Source organism: Lynx rufus, unplaced genomic scaffold (assembly GCF_022079265.1).
Source record: "Lynx rufus isolate CCGP_SWC_20201006 ecotype Redwood Valley unplaced genomic scaffold, mLynRuf1.p SCAF_21, whole genome shotgun sequence".
NCBI lineage: Eukaryota > Metazoa > Chordata > Mammalia > Carnivora > Felidae > Lynx > Lynx rufus.
Genome location: NW_025814836.1, coordinates 23,844,234 through 23,862,327, shown reverse-complemented (window position 1 = coordinate 23,862,327; position 18,094 = coordinate 23,844,234). Strand labels below are relative to the sequence as shown.

Genomic DNA, 18,094 nt, shown 5'->3' with positions numbered 1-18,094 from the left:
TCAGGGTGCCTGGGCGGCTCAGTTGGTTAAGCAGCTGACTCTTAATCTCACCTCAGGTCTTGATCTTAGGGTCGTGAGTTCAAGCGCTGCATTGTAGGTGTGAAGCCTACTTAAAAAAAAAAAAAGTGTAGAGTTCAATAGTGTTAAGTACATTAACACTAATGTACAACCAATCTCCAGGACTCTTTTCACCTTGTAAAATTAAAATTCTGTGCTCATTAAAAACTCCCCATTCTCCCCTCAGCCCATCCTCTGGCAACCACCCTTCTACTTTCTATCTCTATGAATTTGACTTTTATTGATTTTTTTGTTTGTTTATATATTTTCTGTCTTATCGATTTGTGCTCTAAACTGTATTTCCTTCCTCAGTTGCTTTGTGTTTAGTTTGCTATTTTTGTCTGGTTTCTTGAAGTGGAATCTTGGGTTATTGATTCCATATCTTTTCTGCGGCACCTGGGTGGCTCAGTCAGTTAAGCACTCGACTGTCAATTTCTGCTCAGGTCATGATCCCACAGTTAGTGAGTTCGAGCCCCATGTTCGGCTCTGCACTGACAGCGTGGAACCTGCTTGGGATTCTCTCACTGCCCCCCTCTCTCTGCCCCTCCCCTGTTTGCACACACGCGCTCTGTCTCTCTCTCTCTCTGAAAATATTTAAAAAAATTTTTTTAAATCTTTTCTAATATATGTATTTAAAGCTATAAATTTCCTTCCAAGCAGTGCTTTAGCTACACTCCATAAATTTTGATATATTGTGGTTTCGTTTACACTCAGTTCTCACAATATTTTATGATTTCCTTCTGACCCGTGGGTTATTTATAAAAATGTTTAATTTCCAGATATCTGTGGATTTTCTAAATTTCTTTCAGTGCCGATTTCTAATTGAATTCCATTGTGGTTGGAGAGCATAGTTTGTGTGATTATAGTCTTTTAAAACTTGAGGCTCTTTTTTATTTGCCAAGGGCCGGATCTCTGGAGAATGTTTCATGTGTGTTTGAAAAGAATATGTATTCTGCTGTATTGGGTGGAGTGCCCTATAGATGTTTAGTTGGTTGATGGTATTCAATTTTTTATACCGTTGATGATTGTCTGTGTCATTCTATCAACTATTGAGAAAGGGATATTGAAGTCTCAGACTTTTTATCTTGGAATAAATCCTACGTGGGTATGCAGTGTAAGTATTTTTGGATCTGATTCGCTAAAATGTTGCACATAATTTTTATATCAGTGTCAACGATCTGTTCAGTGGTTTACTTAAAAACAACAGCAACAACAACAATTATTTTTTTTTGGAGAGGGGTGGCTGCATGGCTCATTCGGTTGAATATCCTTATTTCTTCTCAGGTCATGATTTCGTGGTTGGTGAGTTTGAGCCTCACTTGGGGCTTGATGGCTGCTTTCCACACGAGCCTGCTTCGGATCCTCTGTGGCCCTCTCTCTGGCCCTCCCCATGCACTCTGTCTCTCTTTCAAAATAAATAAATAAACATCAAAAAAATTTTTTAAAGCTAGTTTTTTTTTTAAGTTTATTTATTTATTTTGAGAGAGAGAGAGTACGCTTGCATTGGGGAGGGGCTGAGAGAGGGAGAGAGAGAATCCTAAACAGACTCTGTGCTGTCAGTGTGGAGCCCAACGCAGGGCTTGAGTTCACGAACTGAGAAATCATGACAGCCAAGATCAAGAGTTGGTCTCTTAAGCAACTGAGCCACACAGGCGCCCTTGTTAATAGTTTTCTCAAACCATGTTTGGTCTGGTTTGGTAATGCTGGTCTCATAGAATGAATTGGAGAGTATTCCCTCTTCTGCGATTTTCTGGAAGAGTTGGCATAGAATTGTTAATGATTTTTTCATTAAGTGCTTGGTAGAAGTCACCAGTGCATGCCATTTAAGCCTGGGGTTTTTCTTTTTGGAACGTTTTTAAACCATAAATCCAATTTCTTTAATAGATATTGATCCATTCAAGTTATCTTTCTTCAGTGAGCATTGGTAACTGTCTTTCAAGGAATTGGAAATATATTAGCATAAAGGTTTTCATAATACTTATTATCCCTATAATGTTTGTATATTAATACAAATGAATAGATATTACTCTAGTGATGTCATCCTTCCTGATACTAGTAATCCATATCCTCCCTCCCTCTCTCTCTCCCTCTCTCTCTCTCTTTTTCCTGATTAGTCTGGCTAATCGATCTTCTTGAGGAACCAACTTTTGATTTGATTGATTTTCCTTATTGTTTTCCTGTCTTCTGTTTCATTTATTTCTCCTCTTATTTTTAGTATTTACTTTCTGTGAGTTACTTTGGGTTTCATTTGCTTTTCCTAGTGTTTTAAGGTAGAAGCTTAATTTAGGAAATTCACAAATATTTGGAAATTAAACAATTTCTAAATAACCCATGGGTCAAAGGAGAATCAGGAGAGAAATTACGAAATATTTTGAACTGTGTAAGCAAAAATACAACATATAATTTGAGACTTTTCTGTTTTAATTTTACTGCTATAAAATTCTTCTGTGTAGTATTTTAAATGCATCCCACAGATTTTGATGTATTTCCATTTTTATCCAGTTCAAAATACTTTCAATTTCTTTTTTGAGTTCTTCTTTTACCATGGGTTATTTAGAAGCCTGTTATTTGATTTTGAAATATTGGAGGGAGTTTTCAGATACCTTTCTGTTACTGATTTCTATTTTCATAACATTGTGATTGGAGAATGCAATTGGCATAATTCAAATCCTTTTCTATTTACTAAGACTTGTTCCGTGGTCCTGAATATGGTCTGTCTTGGTAAACTTTCTGTGTATACTTAAAAGGAATGTGTATCTGTTGTTGGGCAGAATGTTCTGTAAATATTAAGTCCAAGTGGTTGGAAGTGCTGTTCAAATTTTCTCTAATCTTACTAATTTTCTACTTTCTTCCTGTATCAATTATTGATAGAAGGATTTAAAAATTAGTAACTTAACAGCTTTGGATTTGTCTGTGTCTCTTGTAGTTCTGTCAGTATTTGCTTCCTGTATTTTGAAGCTAAGTTATTAGTTGCATAAATGTTTAGGATTATGTCCTCATAGTGAACTCACTTGTTTATCATTATGAAATGACCCTCATATCCCTTGTAATATTATTTGCTATAAAATCTGCTTTGTGTGATACTAACATAGCCACTCCATCCATCCATCCCTCCATCTGTCTTATCTTCAATTTTCTTTTGAGCACGATTAGCATGATATGTTTTCCTGTCTTTTTACTTTTAACAACATTTGTATCTATATTTAGAGTACATTTTTTGTAGGCAACATATAATCGGGCGTTTTTTGTTTTTTTTTTCTAATTCAATTGGTATAGTATATAGGTAGTTTACATTTTATGTGATTATTATGGTTGTGTTCAGGAATCTCCATCTTAATTTTTTTATTTCTCCCATTTGTTTATTATTTGTCATTCCTCTTTTTTCATCTCATTTTGGATTAGTTGAGTTGTGTTTTTTAGGTCTTTTTGGATTTTTTTTAAGTTTCCATTTTATTCCTTTGTTAGCTTGTGAGGTATACCTTATTTGTTTGTTTGCTTTAAGGTTTATCATGTGTTTTTTTTTTTTAACTCATCTCAGTCTATCTTCAACTTATATTTTATGACTTCATGTATAGTATGAGAGCATTCCAATAATACATTTCCATTTCCCCTCCTCTGCCTTTGGGTTCTTGTTATATATTTTACTTCTGTATATTTTGCCACAATACTTTATTGTTATTTTTGCTTTAAATAGTCTATTGTCTTTAAAAATTTTATTTGAAGGGGCACCTGGGTGGCTCAGTCGGTTAAGCATCCAACTCTTGATTTCGGCTCAGGTCATGATCTCACAGTTCGTGAGTTTGAGCCCTGTGTCCAGCTCTGCACTGGCAGCTCAGAGCCTGCTTGGGATTCTCTCTCTCTCTCTCTCTCTCTCTCTCTCTCTCTCTCTGCCCCTTCCCCCACTTGTGCACACACTCTCTCAAAATAAATAAAGTTTAAAAATATTGAAATAAAAATTGTTTTAAAAAGAAAAGGTGTATATGTATTTACTGACATCTGCTCTTATTCCTTTGTGTTGATCTAGATTTTATTTGGTACTTCTCCTGGAGGACTTTTTTTTTTTTCTTTTACTTTTTAATTTACATCCAAGTTAGTTAGCATATAGTGCAATAGTGATTTCAGGAGTAGAATCCAGTGATTCATTCCCTACATGTAACACCCAGTGCTCATCCCAACAAGTGTCCTCCTTAATGCCCCTTGCCCATTTAGCCCATCCCCCCTCCCAGGACCCCTCCAGCAACCCTCAGTTTGTTCTCTATATTTAAGAGTCTCTTGTGATTTGTCCCCCTCCCTATTTTTATATTGTTTTTGTTTCCCTTCCCTTATGTTCATCTGTTTCGTATCTTAACTTCCACAAATGAGTGAAGTCATATGATATTTGTCTTTTTCTGACTAATGTAGCTCAGCATAATACACTGTAGTTCCATCCATGTTGTTGCAAATGGCAAGATTTCATTCTTTTTGATCGCCCAGTAATACTCCCTTGTATATATATACACATCTTCTTTGTCCATTCATTTGTCAATGGACATTTGGGCTCTCTTTCCATACCTTGGCTATTGTTGATAGTGCTGGTATAAACATTGGGGTGCATGTGCCCCTTCGAAACAGCACATCTGTATCCTTTGTATAAATACCTAGCAGTGCATTTGCTGTGTCATAGGGTAATTCTGTTTTTAATTTTTTGAGGGACTGGTATTTTTGTGTGGAGGACTTTTTAAAACATTTTTTGTGGTGTAGGTTTGCTCACGATGAAGAAGTATTTTTTAGGGGTGCTTGGGTGGTTCAGTCGGTTAAGTGCCCAACTCTTGGTTTTGGCTTAGTTCATGATCTCATGGCTTCGTGGGTTCGAGCCCCTCATTGAGCTCTGTGCTGGCAGTGTGGAGGTTGCTTGGGATTTTCTCTCTCTCTCTCTCTCTCTCTCTCTCTCTCTCTCTGCCCTTCCCCCACTCGTGCTGTCTCTGTCTCTCTCAAATAAATAAACTTGAAAAACTTTTAAAGAAGAAGTATTTTTTAATTTTTGTATGTTTGGAAGGCTTTATTTTGCCTTCATTTTTGAAAGAAATTTCTCAGATAGAATTTTAGGTTGATAATTTTCCTTTTAGTACTTTTAAGATGTTGCTTCAGTGACTTCTGGCATGTGTTATTTTCAAAGAGAAGTCTGCTGTGATCTTTGTTCCTCTTTACATAATGTCTTTTTTAAATCTGGCTGCTTTTACAGTTTTCTCTTTCTCATTGGTTTTAAGCAGTTTGATGATTATTTTAATTTTCTTGTAGTTTTCTTCAAGTTTCTTTTGCTTGGAGTTTGTTCTGGTTCTGGATATACAGGTTTATAGATTTAATCAAATTTGGAAAAATTTTGGCCATTATTCAGGTTTTTCCTGTCTTCCCCTTCCTCCTGACAAATCCCATTACTTGTATGCTAGATTGCTTGATGTTATTCCTCTTCTGCAATTTTTCTAGAAGGGTTGTCATTGAATCGTTAGGATTTTTCATTAAATGCTTGGTAAAATTCACCAGTGAATGCCATTTGAAACTGGAGTTTTTCCTTGTTGGAAGGCTTTAAACTATAAATTCAATTTCCTTAACAGACATCGATCTGTTCACATTGTCTGTTTCATGTTCAGTGAGCTTTGGTAGCTTATGTCTTTCAGTGATGAGAAGATAATGTATATCGGTATAAAGGTATGTTTGTAAAGATATGTTTTCTGTGTCAGATTTTTTATCTTTTTTTTAAGGTGTATTTATTTAAGTAATCTCTACATCCAACATGGGGCTCAAACTCATGACCCCAAGATCAAGAGTCGCTTGCTCTTCTGACTGAGCCAGCCAAGTGTCCCATGTGTCAGATTTTGAAAAGATATAATGGGTTTGTCTTAAATGAAACTTACCTTACTGTTATTAATATTATGCCTGTTTAGACTATTCCAGATCTTTTGTTATCATCATTTAAAGTCATCACTGGGACTGTCAGTGACTTTACTGGACCATAATAACAGCATCTATTCTGAACACGTTCAGTTTTTCCGGCACCATCTGTATGGCTTCTAGCTGCCGTCAGGATATTTGCCTCTAATACCCCAGCTTCTAAGCACTTCCTCTTTCGTGAGTTAGACAGCAGGAGAATTGTGGTTATGGACTGATGAGTCTCTTAGTTTGAGGTCTTGAGAGGAATTGAAGACTTAGGCCAACTGTAATTTTGTAGCCCTGAGACACATTTTGCTTCCATGGTCACTTCTGTCTTTGCTGGAGATTGCTAGAAGTGTGACTTCTATGAAAATACCCTATGTGTTGAACTTTCAAATCTCTTTTGGAAGAATAAGAAATACACTGTGTCTTTGATAACTATAACAGATAAACGCACACACTATCTAAACACACTATCTATCTTCTAGATAGATTATGGCTGTTAAAAAATTTACCAGCTTTTATTTTGCTGAATTTTCTTGAACTCTTGTTATGTATTACTTACAGTGTATTTTATTTGCTTGTTTATTTAAGTTTATTTCTTTTTGAGAGAGTGCTCATGTGCGTGCCCACAAGTGACACCGTTTACCGACTGAGCCACCCAGGCGCCTCCAAGTGTCTTTTTGTTAATGAAAATCTTTCCATTGTCATCTTTCCATTTTCAGAAGGGCACCAGTGTAGCATTGTCAGAACAGGTGCGGGGTATCTAATAAAGTATTCTTTAAAAGAAACATGAAAGACAAAAATTACAATTTCCTTTGTCCCTGCAAGGTCACTGTTCCACCCATAACCACCCTTCCCTTTTTCCTCAGACTTGTAATACTGCCTTTCACCATAGAGTCATTGTTGGGAAATTTATCTAGTCACCAAAGTCACCCCCATCGTTCTTATTAAGGAGGAAAAGGTTAAAAGTCCCCCGCTGTGTATGACTGGTATGTCCCTTAAAAGGCTCGTATACAGCTAAGTCAGTCTGTGGCCGAAACCGAGGCAGCAGCACACTATCTGAGCAAAAATTTGAAAACTGTCATGTTCTTCTCCCTTTCTTTTCTCGCCTCTTTTTCCTACCAACAGTCTTACTCAAAATTGTAAAATAAAAGAGCCTCCCTAGCTCCTGCTTGGGATTTGCTGTCTCTCCCTCTCTTTTTCTGCCCTTACGTGTGTGCACTCACGTGCTCTCTCTCAAAATAAGTAAACATTAAAAAAAAAACATTAAAAAAGATACTTGAACTGATAGACGTGGCTATTTTTAGATTTTATTTGTTTCAGTGTGAATTGTTTAAGTTTTGCCACAGAAATATTAACATGCTTGATCTGGGGATATTGCCATAGACCCTGCTAGGGGTGTTATGTAAATGTATGGTTCTCGCAAGGATTACCTTTTCAAAATTTGGCCGATTTTGAAATATGACACCTTTCTGACTCCTGAATAAGGGATAATGGAACCATATTTGACATTTGGTAGTTTGTGTGGAATCTCACAGAAATTCGGGATTGGGGCGTAGAATCTATTGTTCTAAGCAGTACTGTAGGTGATTTTTTTTAGTATCAAAAATTTGGAAAATACAGCCTTTAGCTGGATTCCTGACTGTTTACCCACTGGTTGACGATAATCACTTCTTAGAAACTAGTTTTCCTACTTCTAGCCTCTCCTCATTTCCTCAATTCTGTTTTCTGAATCAAAGGACCATTTTTTTGGTCTTTTCAGAAGCTACCCTCTCAAAGAGGTAGAGTTTAGGAGACCTGAGTTGTAGTTACTACTCTGCCTGCCAACAGCTGTACAGCCATGAGCACATCACATAACCTCTCTGTGCCTCAGTTTCCCTACCTGTAAATGGGAGTGTCAAACTAGGTGTCGGGTTGTACCTGTATGCTCGTATTACGCCAGTACTCAAAGAATAGCAAATATTTGTGTCTGTTAGAAAATGTTCATATTTTCTTCTTTGAGGATGATGTTAATGGTATCCACAGAGCACATCATATTTCATAGGGGTGCCAGAATTTAAGTCATATTTGAGTTTCCCCAATTGATCCCAAAATGCCTTTTCAAAATCATCTCTGTGTCTAATGTGGGGCTCAAAGTCACGACCCCAAGATCAAGAGTCACATGCTATACCGACTAAGCCAGCCAGGCACCCCCCAAAATGTCTTGAATAGTTGGGATTTTTTCTTACAAACATTTTTTTGTTTTGAACAAAGATCCAGTCGGAATGCATTGAATGCATTTGGTTGTGTCTCCGTAGTCCTTTTTAATCTAGAACAGTCTCCCACCTTTATTTACATGATGTTGAGTTTTTGAAGACTAGACCCGTTGTCTTGCAGCATGTCCACACGCACGTATGTTTTTAAGTAACAAAAATGAGTCAATCATCCTCTCTGCTTTTACCCATTATCCTGTCTCAGTCTGACACAGTTAGCTCACATTATTTCCCTCACATGAAACGCCTTTTTGGTGTTGTATCTGCTTATTCAAGTCCTAGAATTTGACGATTTGTCAAGTAGTGGAAATTCAGCAAGACAGAAAAGGCTGGTCTTCGAGTCCTAACTGTGTGACTGACGAGCTGTATGACTTTGGCGAAGTCATTTCCTCCCTCTGAGACTAGGTTTCCTCAACCATAAAATGAGGAGTGCAGTCACATGCCATCAAATAGCCCACGGTTATCAAGAGATAAGTGTTGTGGGGAAGTACATCCTGAAGGAGTTCAGGAGCACTGGTATGTTACTATCGGCTGGTGTGTATCATGGATGAAATTGGACTTGAGGGGAACTGTCCTGTAGCCTAAATGAAATAACGTCTGTTGAAAGTTCTGAACATAAGTTTCCTGTAAGGGTAGCGTGTTTAGCAAATGAAAAGGAGAAAGGTTGTTGGGTGGTAGGAGGGCTGTTCCGGGATGCTGACGTATAATCATGACAGTATTTTTTTTTTTTTTTTTTTTTTTTTTTTGGGACAGAGAGAGAGCATGAACGGGGGAGGGGCAGAGAGAGAGGGAGACATAGAATCAGAAACAGGCTCCAGGCTCTGAGCCATCAGCCCAGAGCCTGATGCAGGGCTCGAACTCCCGGACCGCGAGATTGTGACCTGGCTGAAGTCGGACGCTTAACCGACTGCGCCACCCAGGCGCCCCTCATGACAGTATTTTAAAGAACGTTTCAGAACTTCGGCTGCCCTGATGGTACTGCGTGAAATGTTTTAAATTGATACTACTCTCGGTCGCTTTCTTGAGCGGGGATAATTATGGATCTGATTTTCCTCTCTTTTGTTTTTACAGCTGTATTATCAAGTCCTAAATTTTGGAATGATAGTTTCCTCGGCACTAATGATCTGGAAGGGGTTAATGGTCATAACTGGAAGTGAAAGTCCGATCGTAGTGGTGCTCAGGTAACAACTTCTTTTCACGGCATAGGGTTGCACGGCATTACTTGAGAGAAAAATGGACTAACTGAATAACCGTTGTATTATTGTTCTAGAAACTACATTTTCCCAGAAGAGGGCCTGAAAGAAAGTTAGTTCCTATTTTTCAACTGTGAGAAATGCACAGCCTTGTTAGGCACTTACCATTCAGACCCCAAAGGGCTCATGACTTTTCTATAAAACAATTACTCTGTTGTGAGTTTTCTTTTGGGCACATCTCTTAAGAAAGTGTTTCAATGTACTGTATTTTCCTGAAATTCTTCTGTCTTGGTAGGCTCTTCATTTTGGTAAGTCAAGACTGATACTTAGTTCTTAGTTTACTAGATTATGTATCCTCTCCACGAATTAAGAGTTTTTCTGCGGCACTCAGTGTCAGTACAGAAGCATCACTGATTATTTTCGTGTTTCCTGCTGACCTTTAAATATCACTTCTAAATAGACTTCAGGAATTTTGAAGATACCAATGCTGTCTCTTAAAGTGACAGATAGTACTGATTTTTTTTTCCACCGTTCCTCCTTCTCTACCCTCGTATTCATACTCTAGTGCTTTAAAAAAAAAAACTAATTTAGTAACTAACTCCTTCTGGGAGAATTACCACTTGGTTGTTGAATTGAATCATTATAGTTCTGTCTTACTTGGGGTTTAATTATGTAAGCTGTTTTCAAGTCTTTTCTGGAGATAATAGTGTGTTAATATAAAATAAATCACTAATGTTGTGTAAATTCTAGGTACTAGTACATTACTGTTAACAAGATCAATTTGATTCCTTCATTGTCATATTAGGATATATGAATTTCAGGGGCACCTGGGTGGCTCAGTCAGTTAAGTGTCCGACTTTGGCTCAGGTCATGATCTTGTGGTCCGTGAGTTTGAGCCCCACATTGGGCTCTGTGCTGATAGCCCAGAGCCTGGAGCCTGCTTCAGATTCTGTGCCTGCTTCTCTCCCTGCACTTCCCCCACTTGCTCTCTCTCCCTCCCTCTCCCTCTCCCTCTCCCAAAAGTAAATAAACATTAAAGAAAAATTTAAAAGAAAGAAAAGGATGTACAAATTTCAGCAACAAGTGGTTCCAGCACCAGGGCGCTGGGTCTCCAGTGTCTCACTCTTACCTTACTTGCTCTTACGCATACCTTTGTTCTATGTTTCTTAACAGTCACACGGAACTATAATTTTAGAGATCCAAAGGCATGGATTTTATTAGCTGGGAAAGCATTTAATGTACTAGTCTGGGAGTATAGAGACTTCGCCCCAAGTTCCCAGACAGTTTTAGACTCAGTGGAGAGCTTCAGTTTCAAACACTGACGGGAGAAACCACACTAATTGGCGCTGTGGGGAAAAGGTGTAGAGAGAGAGCCCGGGGAGGCTTCTTTTCGAGAGTCTTCTGGGATTCTTTCGTATTGAGTTCCCTTCAGTGGAGCTGCTTAAGGACAGTCTCATGACCCTTAAAATGGAGATGTTGGAGTGAACAGGGGATTCAACTAAGGCCCTGCTCGACACAGTGGTGGTCCTGCAGCTAGAAAATTTGTAATATCATTTGGGGCTTAAAAGTGGCATTGGGATAAGTTATTTTGCAGCCAGGTTTATTTATATACTAAGCTTTTCCGATTACCAGTATGAAATAAGGAAAGGAAATTAAAAGAGACCAGGTCCTATTGGAAGAGAATTTGATCAAGGCTGGAAGGAGCAGTCACTAGAGAAAGGTCATGTATGTGATTGAGTGGCCAAGTAAAAACAGGTGGCCCAGGTTTCATGTAACTTCGAGGAATATAGTTTTTACATGGAACCAAATATGCCTCAAAGGACTCAGGCTAACCGACAACCCGCCTTTAAGACTTTTGTGAAGTCATTGGGGATAAAGACAAATAACTTTTCTTTGTTAATAATTTTTTATTTATTTTTTAAATTCCAATATAATTAACACGCAGTGTTATGTTAGTTTCAGGTGAAGACAGATACTTTCATTAACTGAGTTTCAGGGAACTTTCAAAACTTTTTTTCCCCTTTAATAGAGCTGAAGTCAGTTTTAAAATATTTCAGTGGTTTATATATAACTTTTTATAAAGTTTATGATTGATGTATTAAATTTTTTTAATGTTTATTTCTGAGACAGAGACAGAGCACAAGTGGGGGAGGGGCAGAGAGAGGGGGTGACACAGAATCCGAAGCAGGCTCCAGGCTCCAAGCTGTCGGCACAGAGCCCGACGCGGGGCTCGAACCCACGAGCTGTGAGATCATGACCTGAGCCGAAGTCTAGATTTCTAAATTTTTCTCTCTGATATCTAGACTTGTTTTCACCCTACCCTGGACATCTCCATCTGAATGTTGACCGGGCACTTGAAACTCCACGTAATAAAAGTAAAATTCATCTCCTTTCCCACACACCTGTTCTTCCCCCTGTTTCTGTGACCGTCACTGCCATCTGCTCCATTGCCATTGTTGAAAACCCCGGAGTCATCCTTGCTTACCCCTTTCTGTCATATCCGATTGGCCATCAAATTTGTTGTTTTCCCTCTCTCTTCTACTCTTTTATAATTGTCTCCCCTGCTGTTGTTCTATTTCAGGCCCTCAGCATTTCCTGCCTGGGCTGTTGTAGTGACCTTTAAAAATATGCTTTTATAATCAGAAAAAGTTAACATATTTTCATTGTATGAAACATTGAAAACACAAAGAATCTAGATGACGTGAAGTCACCCGTAGTTTGGGATATAATGAATATTACCATTTTGGTCTCTTTTTTCATGTATATTACTTCCTACATAATTGAAGTAATTCTGTATGTGCATCCTTTTCTTTATTTGTCCCCTTGTGATTCTCCCATGTCCGTATTTTTAATAACACTTTTAATGGTTGCCAAGTAATAGTTTGGACAACTGGTCTCCCAGTCTACCTTCTGGTCTTTTCTAGTTTACTCATTATTTCAGTAAATATTTGAATGTCCTGGGGCGCCTGGATGGCTCAGTTGGTTAGGCATCCGACTTCGGCTCAGGTTATGATCTCACCATTCGTGAGTTAAGCCCTGCATCAGGCTCTGTGCTGACGGCTCAGAGCCTGCAGCCTGCTTCCGATTCTGTGTCTCCCTTTCTCTAACCCTCCCCCACTCACATTCTGTCTCTTTGTCTCTCTCTCAAAAATAAACATTAAAAAAATTAATATTTAAATATCCTTTACTCTGTAGCTTCTGAAGTGATGTTTCTTTTTTTTTTAATTTTTTTTTTTTCAACGTTTATTTATTTTTGGGACAGAGAGAGACAGAGCATGAACGGGGGAGGGGCAGAGAGAGAGGGAGACACAGAATCGGAAACAGGCTCCAGGCTCTGAGCCATCAGCCCAGAGCCCGACGCGGGGCTCGAACTCACGGACCGTGAGATCGTGACCTGGCTGAAGTCGGACGCTTAACCGACTGCGCCACCCAGGCGCCCCAATGTTTATTTATTTTTGAGACAGAGAGAGACAGAGCATGAGCAGGGAAGGGGCAGAGAGAGAGGGAGACACAGAATCAGAAGCAGGCTCCAGGCGCCGAGCTGTCAGCACAGAGCCCGACGCGGGGCTCGAACTCACGAACTGTGAGATCATGACCTGAGCCGAAGTCAGCCGCTTAACCGACTGAGCCACCCAGGTGCCCCAGAAGTGACGTTTCTTAAATGCAGTATGATTATAATACTCCCTAAAATTCTAGTGTGGTTCAGAGGCAGTTTAGCACAGTGAGAGTAGATTCTGTTGGACTCCCTGTTCATATCTCCTCTTTATAATTTTTTTGGCTGATAACTTTCTACTTAGCCTCAATCTCTTTATCTATAAAGTTGGGGTAATAATAATATCTAAATCAGGGGCGCCTGGGTGGCTCCATCGGTTGAGCATACAGCTTTGGCTCAGGTCACGATCTCACAGTTCGTGGGTTCAAGACCACATTGGGCTCTGTGCTGACAGCTCAGAGCCTGGAGACTGCTTCAGATTCTGTGTCTCCCTCTCTCTTTGCCCCTCCCCCACTCATTCTCTCTCTCTCTCTCTCTCTCAAAAAAAAATCAGTGTTAAAAAAATTAATAAAAAATATCTACATCATAGAGTTGTTCTGAAGATTATTTAAAAGAAACAGAATAGCACTTTGTATACAGTAAATGCTCAATAAAAATGAACTATTAAACCATAGCAACTCAGCTTTATTCTGTTTTATTTATATAATTTTCAAGCAAGGTTTTATTTGAACAAAGGATGTCACTGATTTTAAAAAGCAATCAGTAAAACCTTGAAACTACATGTCTAGAATACTTTCTCTAACGTTTTCATCAAACACCTGTCCTGTCTTCTGCCTGAACATCTGAAAAAGGGAACACTCATTGTCCCCTGAGGAACCTTAACAAAAGTGTTGAGAATAAACATGTCCTGGAAAATCCATGTACGTAGCGGTTCCCAGATTTTACTATACGTTGGAATCACCTGGGGTCTTTACAGAATACTGCTGCCTGCCTCCCATTCCCAGGGATTCTGCTTTATATTGGCCAGAGATACGACCTAGAGTGTGGAATTTTTTTAAAAGTTCCCCGGGTGATTCTAATATGCAGCAAAGTTTGGGAACCACTGCTATATTCTCTTATGAGGTCCCAGAATCTCCATAAAGACATGTTTGGACTTTGTCATTAATCTTATATTAGATTTTAATCCTTATCTATTTTTCTCTTACTAAATCTATTGTTACTGAGCACTGGAGTTCGAGTTTCAGAAAATAATAATGATGGGCTATTTCTTCATAGCAAGAAAAGGTTCGTTAATTAGTACAAATATCATAGGACCTTTGAAGAACTTGGTACAGGGTGGACCAGAGGAGAGGTGAGAAGACGCTCTAGAAGTTTGTCTTCACTAATCACCATGGCATTGAATCCTTTACTCGTTTCTGAAATTCTTAGACAAAAATCCCTGCCTCTTGTTCTTGGTTTTCTTTCTTGTGTCTCTTTTTAAAATAAATAAGTGGAGAACAGAAGCATTATCTTTGTAGCTGACTGTTCTTTGACTTGATGGGCTGTTTTTCCTTCTAAATGGGTCGAAACCGTAAGGTCATCTTGGTCTATATCTTTATAAATGGCAGAAGATGACCCAGTTCTCATTTGAATATACTTTGAATAATGTTTAGCGTTTTCAGATGAGGTGGGAATAAGGGCAGTGTTTATAAAGTTCATTCTTTTATATTCCATTTGTCACTTGAAATTTTAAAAGGTTAAGGAATTAGTAACATTGCCCTTTTCAAGATTTAAGCTCCTTTGAATAGTAATGCTTGAAATGGATCTAGTTAGTAAAGGCTAAAAACTAAAGAAAGCTTTGTGTAACTCATTAGTCCGTGGAAACCATATTTTGAGAGTATACATTGATGTTGATATATTTGTTAAGGTATTGAGTATATTCCAAGGGTGGTACTTTTGATTGTTTTGTTGAGTATCTAATTTTGAAAGTAATTTTAATCTCACACTTTCTTTTTACTAACTTCTTTCCCTCACAGTGGCAGCATGGAACCTGCGTTTCATAGAGGAGATCTTCTCTTTTTAACAAACCGAGTTGAAGATCCCATCCGAGTGGGAGAAATTGTTGTTTTTAGGATAGAAGGAAGAGAGATTCCTATAGTTCATCGAGTCTTGAAGATTCATGAAAAGTATGTGCAAACTATATTTTCTCTGTTTTAAAATGTTTTCATGTTTTAGTGTTTTGAGTATTTAATTTTGATGGCCTGAAGATTAAGAAGTGTGGGGAGCACCTACGTACTTCTTCCAGTCCGTTTTTATGAACAACTGAAGGTTTGGTAGACATTTGGAAAACTAAGTAATTTATTAATTCATTTATCTCTCTGAAGTTTTTTCTGGGAGTTTTTCTTGGTTGCCTTTTACTTCACAATCAGATCCATAGCCCTGTATATCATCCCCCAGAGCACATGACATAACAGATGGTCCCAAGTAGAATCTTCTTTTTTTTTTTTTTAATGTTTATTTTCGAGAGAGAGAGAGCACGCAAGCACAGGAGGGGCAGAGAGAGAGGACGACACAGAATCCGAAGCAGGCTCCAGACTCTGAGCTGTCAGCACAGAGCCCGACATGGGACTTGTACTCACAAACCGCGAGATCATGACCTGAGCCGAAGTCGGATGCTTAACCCACTGAGCCACCCAGGCACCCCCCCCAAAATAGAATTTTCTAATGTAATTGATGAAGTAGCCCTCCTTAATCTTTTGAAAAAAAATCTTTAAGGCAATCTAATAGATAATGTCAAACAAGAATAAATGATATTATCAACTTTTTCAAATTCCAAAGAAACTTTCTGAAATATAATTACTCTTTTAAACATAGACCCTTCTTGCATTTCAGAATTAGAACGGGGCGGGGTGGGGGGCACCTGGGTGGCTCAGTCGGTTAAGCATTGACTTGAGCTCAGGTCATGATCTCACAGTTCGTGAGTTCAAGCCCCGCGTCTGTGCTGACAACTCCGAGCCTGGAGCCCGCTTCAGATTTTGTGTCTTCCTCTCTGTCTGACCCTCTCCCACCCTCACTCTGTCTCTCTCTCTCTCTCTCTCTCTCTCTCTCTCTCTCTGTCTCTCAAAAATAAATAAACATTAAAATTTTAAAAAAATTTTTTTAAAGATTTAGAATTAGAAACGACATATGTAAAACCTTTAGAATCACCTGGAGGTAGAGGTGCGGCATAACAATGAGCAAAAAACTTTACCTCTCTTGGTGGGCTTCTTTATCTGTAATATTAAGAGGTTTTGGAAGATGAATTACAAGATCTGTGCGTTCTGAGCCTGTGCTTCCCTGTCCAGCTCTGTATTCCTCACCCCCTCCCTTCTAAATCTATGGTACTTCTAGCTTAGGAATCATTCAGGAGGGAAGGAAAGAAAAAAATGAAGGAAAAAGTAGGTGTCCTGGAGGACACACAGAGGACAAGTAGAACGGTGAGCAGGTGATTTAGGCTCTTGGGAATGAGGGGGAGCCCTAAATAAATATTATCTTATTCTTACCCCACCCTCTAGGGTAATTTTTTTCTCCACTTAAAGAAGAAGGACCTATCAACTGTTGCTTTTCGACAATCCCCTAAACATTCTAGTTTAAGAGAATTCCTTCTTCACTGATGAAATGAAGCTCTGACTGCTCTTTTTTTTTCAAACTTCAGTCTGTATTTTGAAAGATTATAATTTTAAAACAGCATTCTGCTATTGACTAGAAAGGAATGACTGAATTTTTTTAGAAATTTAGTTTGGGGGCGCCTGGGTGGCTCAGTCACTTAAGCGTCCGACTTCGGCTCAGGTCGTGATCTCACGGCTCATGGGTTCAAGCCTGTGTCAGGTTCACGCTGATAGTGCAGAACCTGCTTGGGATTCTGTCTCTCTCTCTCTGCTCCTCCCCCTCTTGCGTTTTCTCTCTCTCAAAATAAATTTTAAAAATTAAAAAAATAACTTTAGTGTGGAATTATGAAGGTTTATTCCGTACAGGTAGTGTTTTCCAGAGTCTCAGAGTTAATTTGTGGCGTTTGTTCTTAGCGTTGCCTTTTGTAAGCAAAGCAGAACCAACTGAACTTAGCAGAGAAAATAAAATTAAACTCAGGCCCTGCTTTGGGTAGAGCAAAAGTTGTCCATTTTCATATGCAGTCCCTCAAAATTGATTGAGTTTTTTATTTTAAACAGTTCATCTTGTTTTAGGACAGGTTCATTGACAGATATTACATCAATTACAGTCCTTAAAGTTTAAAAATAATTTTAACAGAATGCTGAGTATTTTAAGGTTGGTGATTCATTTTGGATTCTGGAGATGCCTCCAAGTTGAAGTCCTGTTTAGATAACAGATCCAGCTAATATTCTGAAGCTTCCAATTTCCTTTTTTCTTTTGGGGAGACTAAAATACTGATTGTGATAATCATTTAAATTTTTTTCTTAAATGTTTTTTGTTTTTTTTTTTTTTGAGAGAGAGACAGAGCGGGAGTGACAGAGGGGCAGAGAGAGAGAGGGAGACACAGAATCCAAGGCAGGCTGTAGGCTCTGAGCTGATGGCACAGAGCCCAACGTGGGGCTCAGACTCCCGAACTGGCAGATCATGACCTGAGCCAAAGTTGGATGCTCAACCGATTGAGCCACCTGGGCACCCTGATAATCATTTGATTTAATAGTGTTAATACTGTTATTAAATGTGGGACCAAATGACACCAGAATGGATTGTTTGTGGTAAATGTGCCCTGAACCTTTTCAGGCTGATTTTTGTACTGTTACCCATTTCTTTCATCCCAGCATTATTTTAAGAAATAAAATCCTGGGGCACCTGGGTGGTTCAGTCGGTTAAGCGTCCGACTTCAGCTCAGGTCACGATCTCGCAGTCCGTGAGTTCGAGCCCCGCGTCGGGCTCTGGGCTTATGGCTCAGAGCCTGGAACCTGCTTCCGATTCTGTGTCTCCCTCTCTCTCTGCCCCTCCCCGTTCATGCTCTGTCTCTCTCTGTCTCAAAAATAAATAAAAACATTAAAAAAAATAAAATAAAATAAAATCCTGAGCTTTGAGAAGGATAGAGGTGGGAATTGTTCAGCTGACCTCTTTCTTTTATCTCATTCCTCCTTCTCCACCTGCTCCTTGTGTGCTGTGCCTTTGTAAATTTGTAAATATCATATAAAGCTCTTTTTTTTCATATATTGACTCTCCGTCTT

General features: G+C 38.8%; 1 protein-coding gene across 2 annotated transcripts in view; it reads left to right on the top strand.

Annotated features, from left to right (window-relative positions):
- The window catches only part of SEC11A (SEC11 homolog A, signal peptidase complex subunit), a 41,082-nt gene that overhangs the window by 12,569 nt on the left and 10,419 nt on the right, over positions 1 to 18,094 (top strand). For both annotated transcript variants that reach the window (XM_047086656.1, XM_047086657.1), the window contains exons 2-3: positions 9,291 to 9,400; positions 14,921 to 15,070. In XM_047086656.1, the coding sequence (XP_046942612.1) occupies positions 9,291 to 9,400; positions 14,921 to 15,070 (260 nt within the window). The remainder of the gene's footprint in view (positions 1 to 9,290; positions 9,401 to 14,920; positions 15,071 to 18,094) is intronic.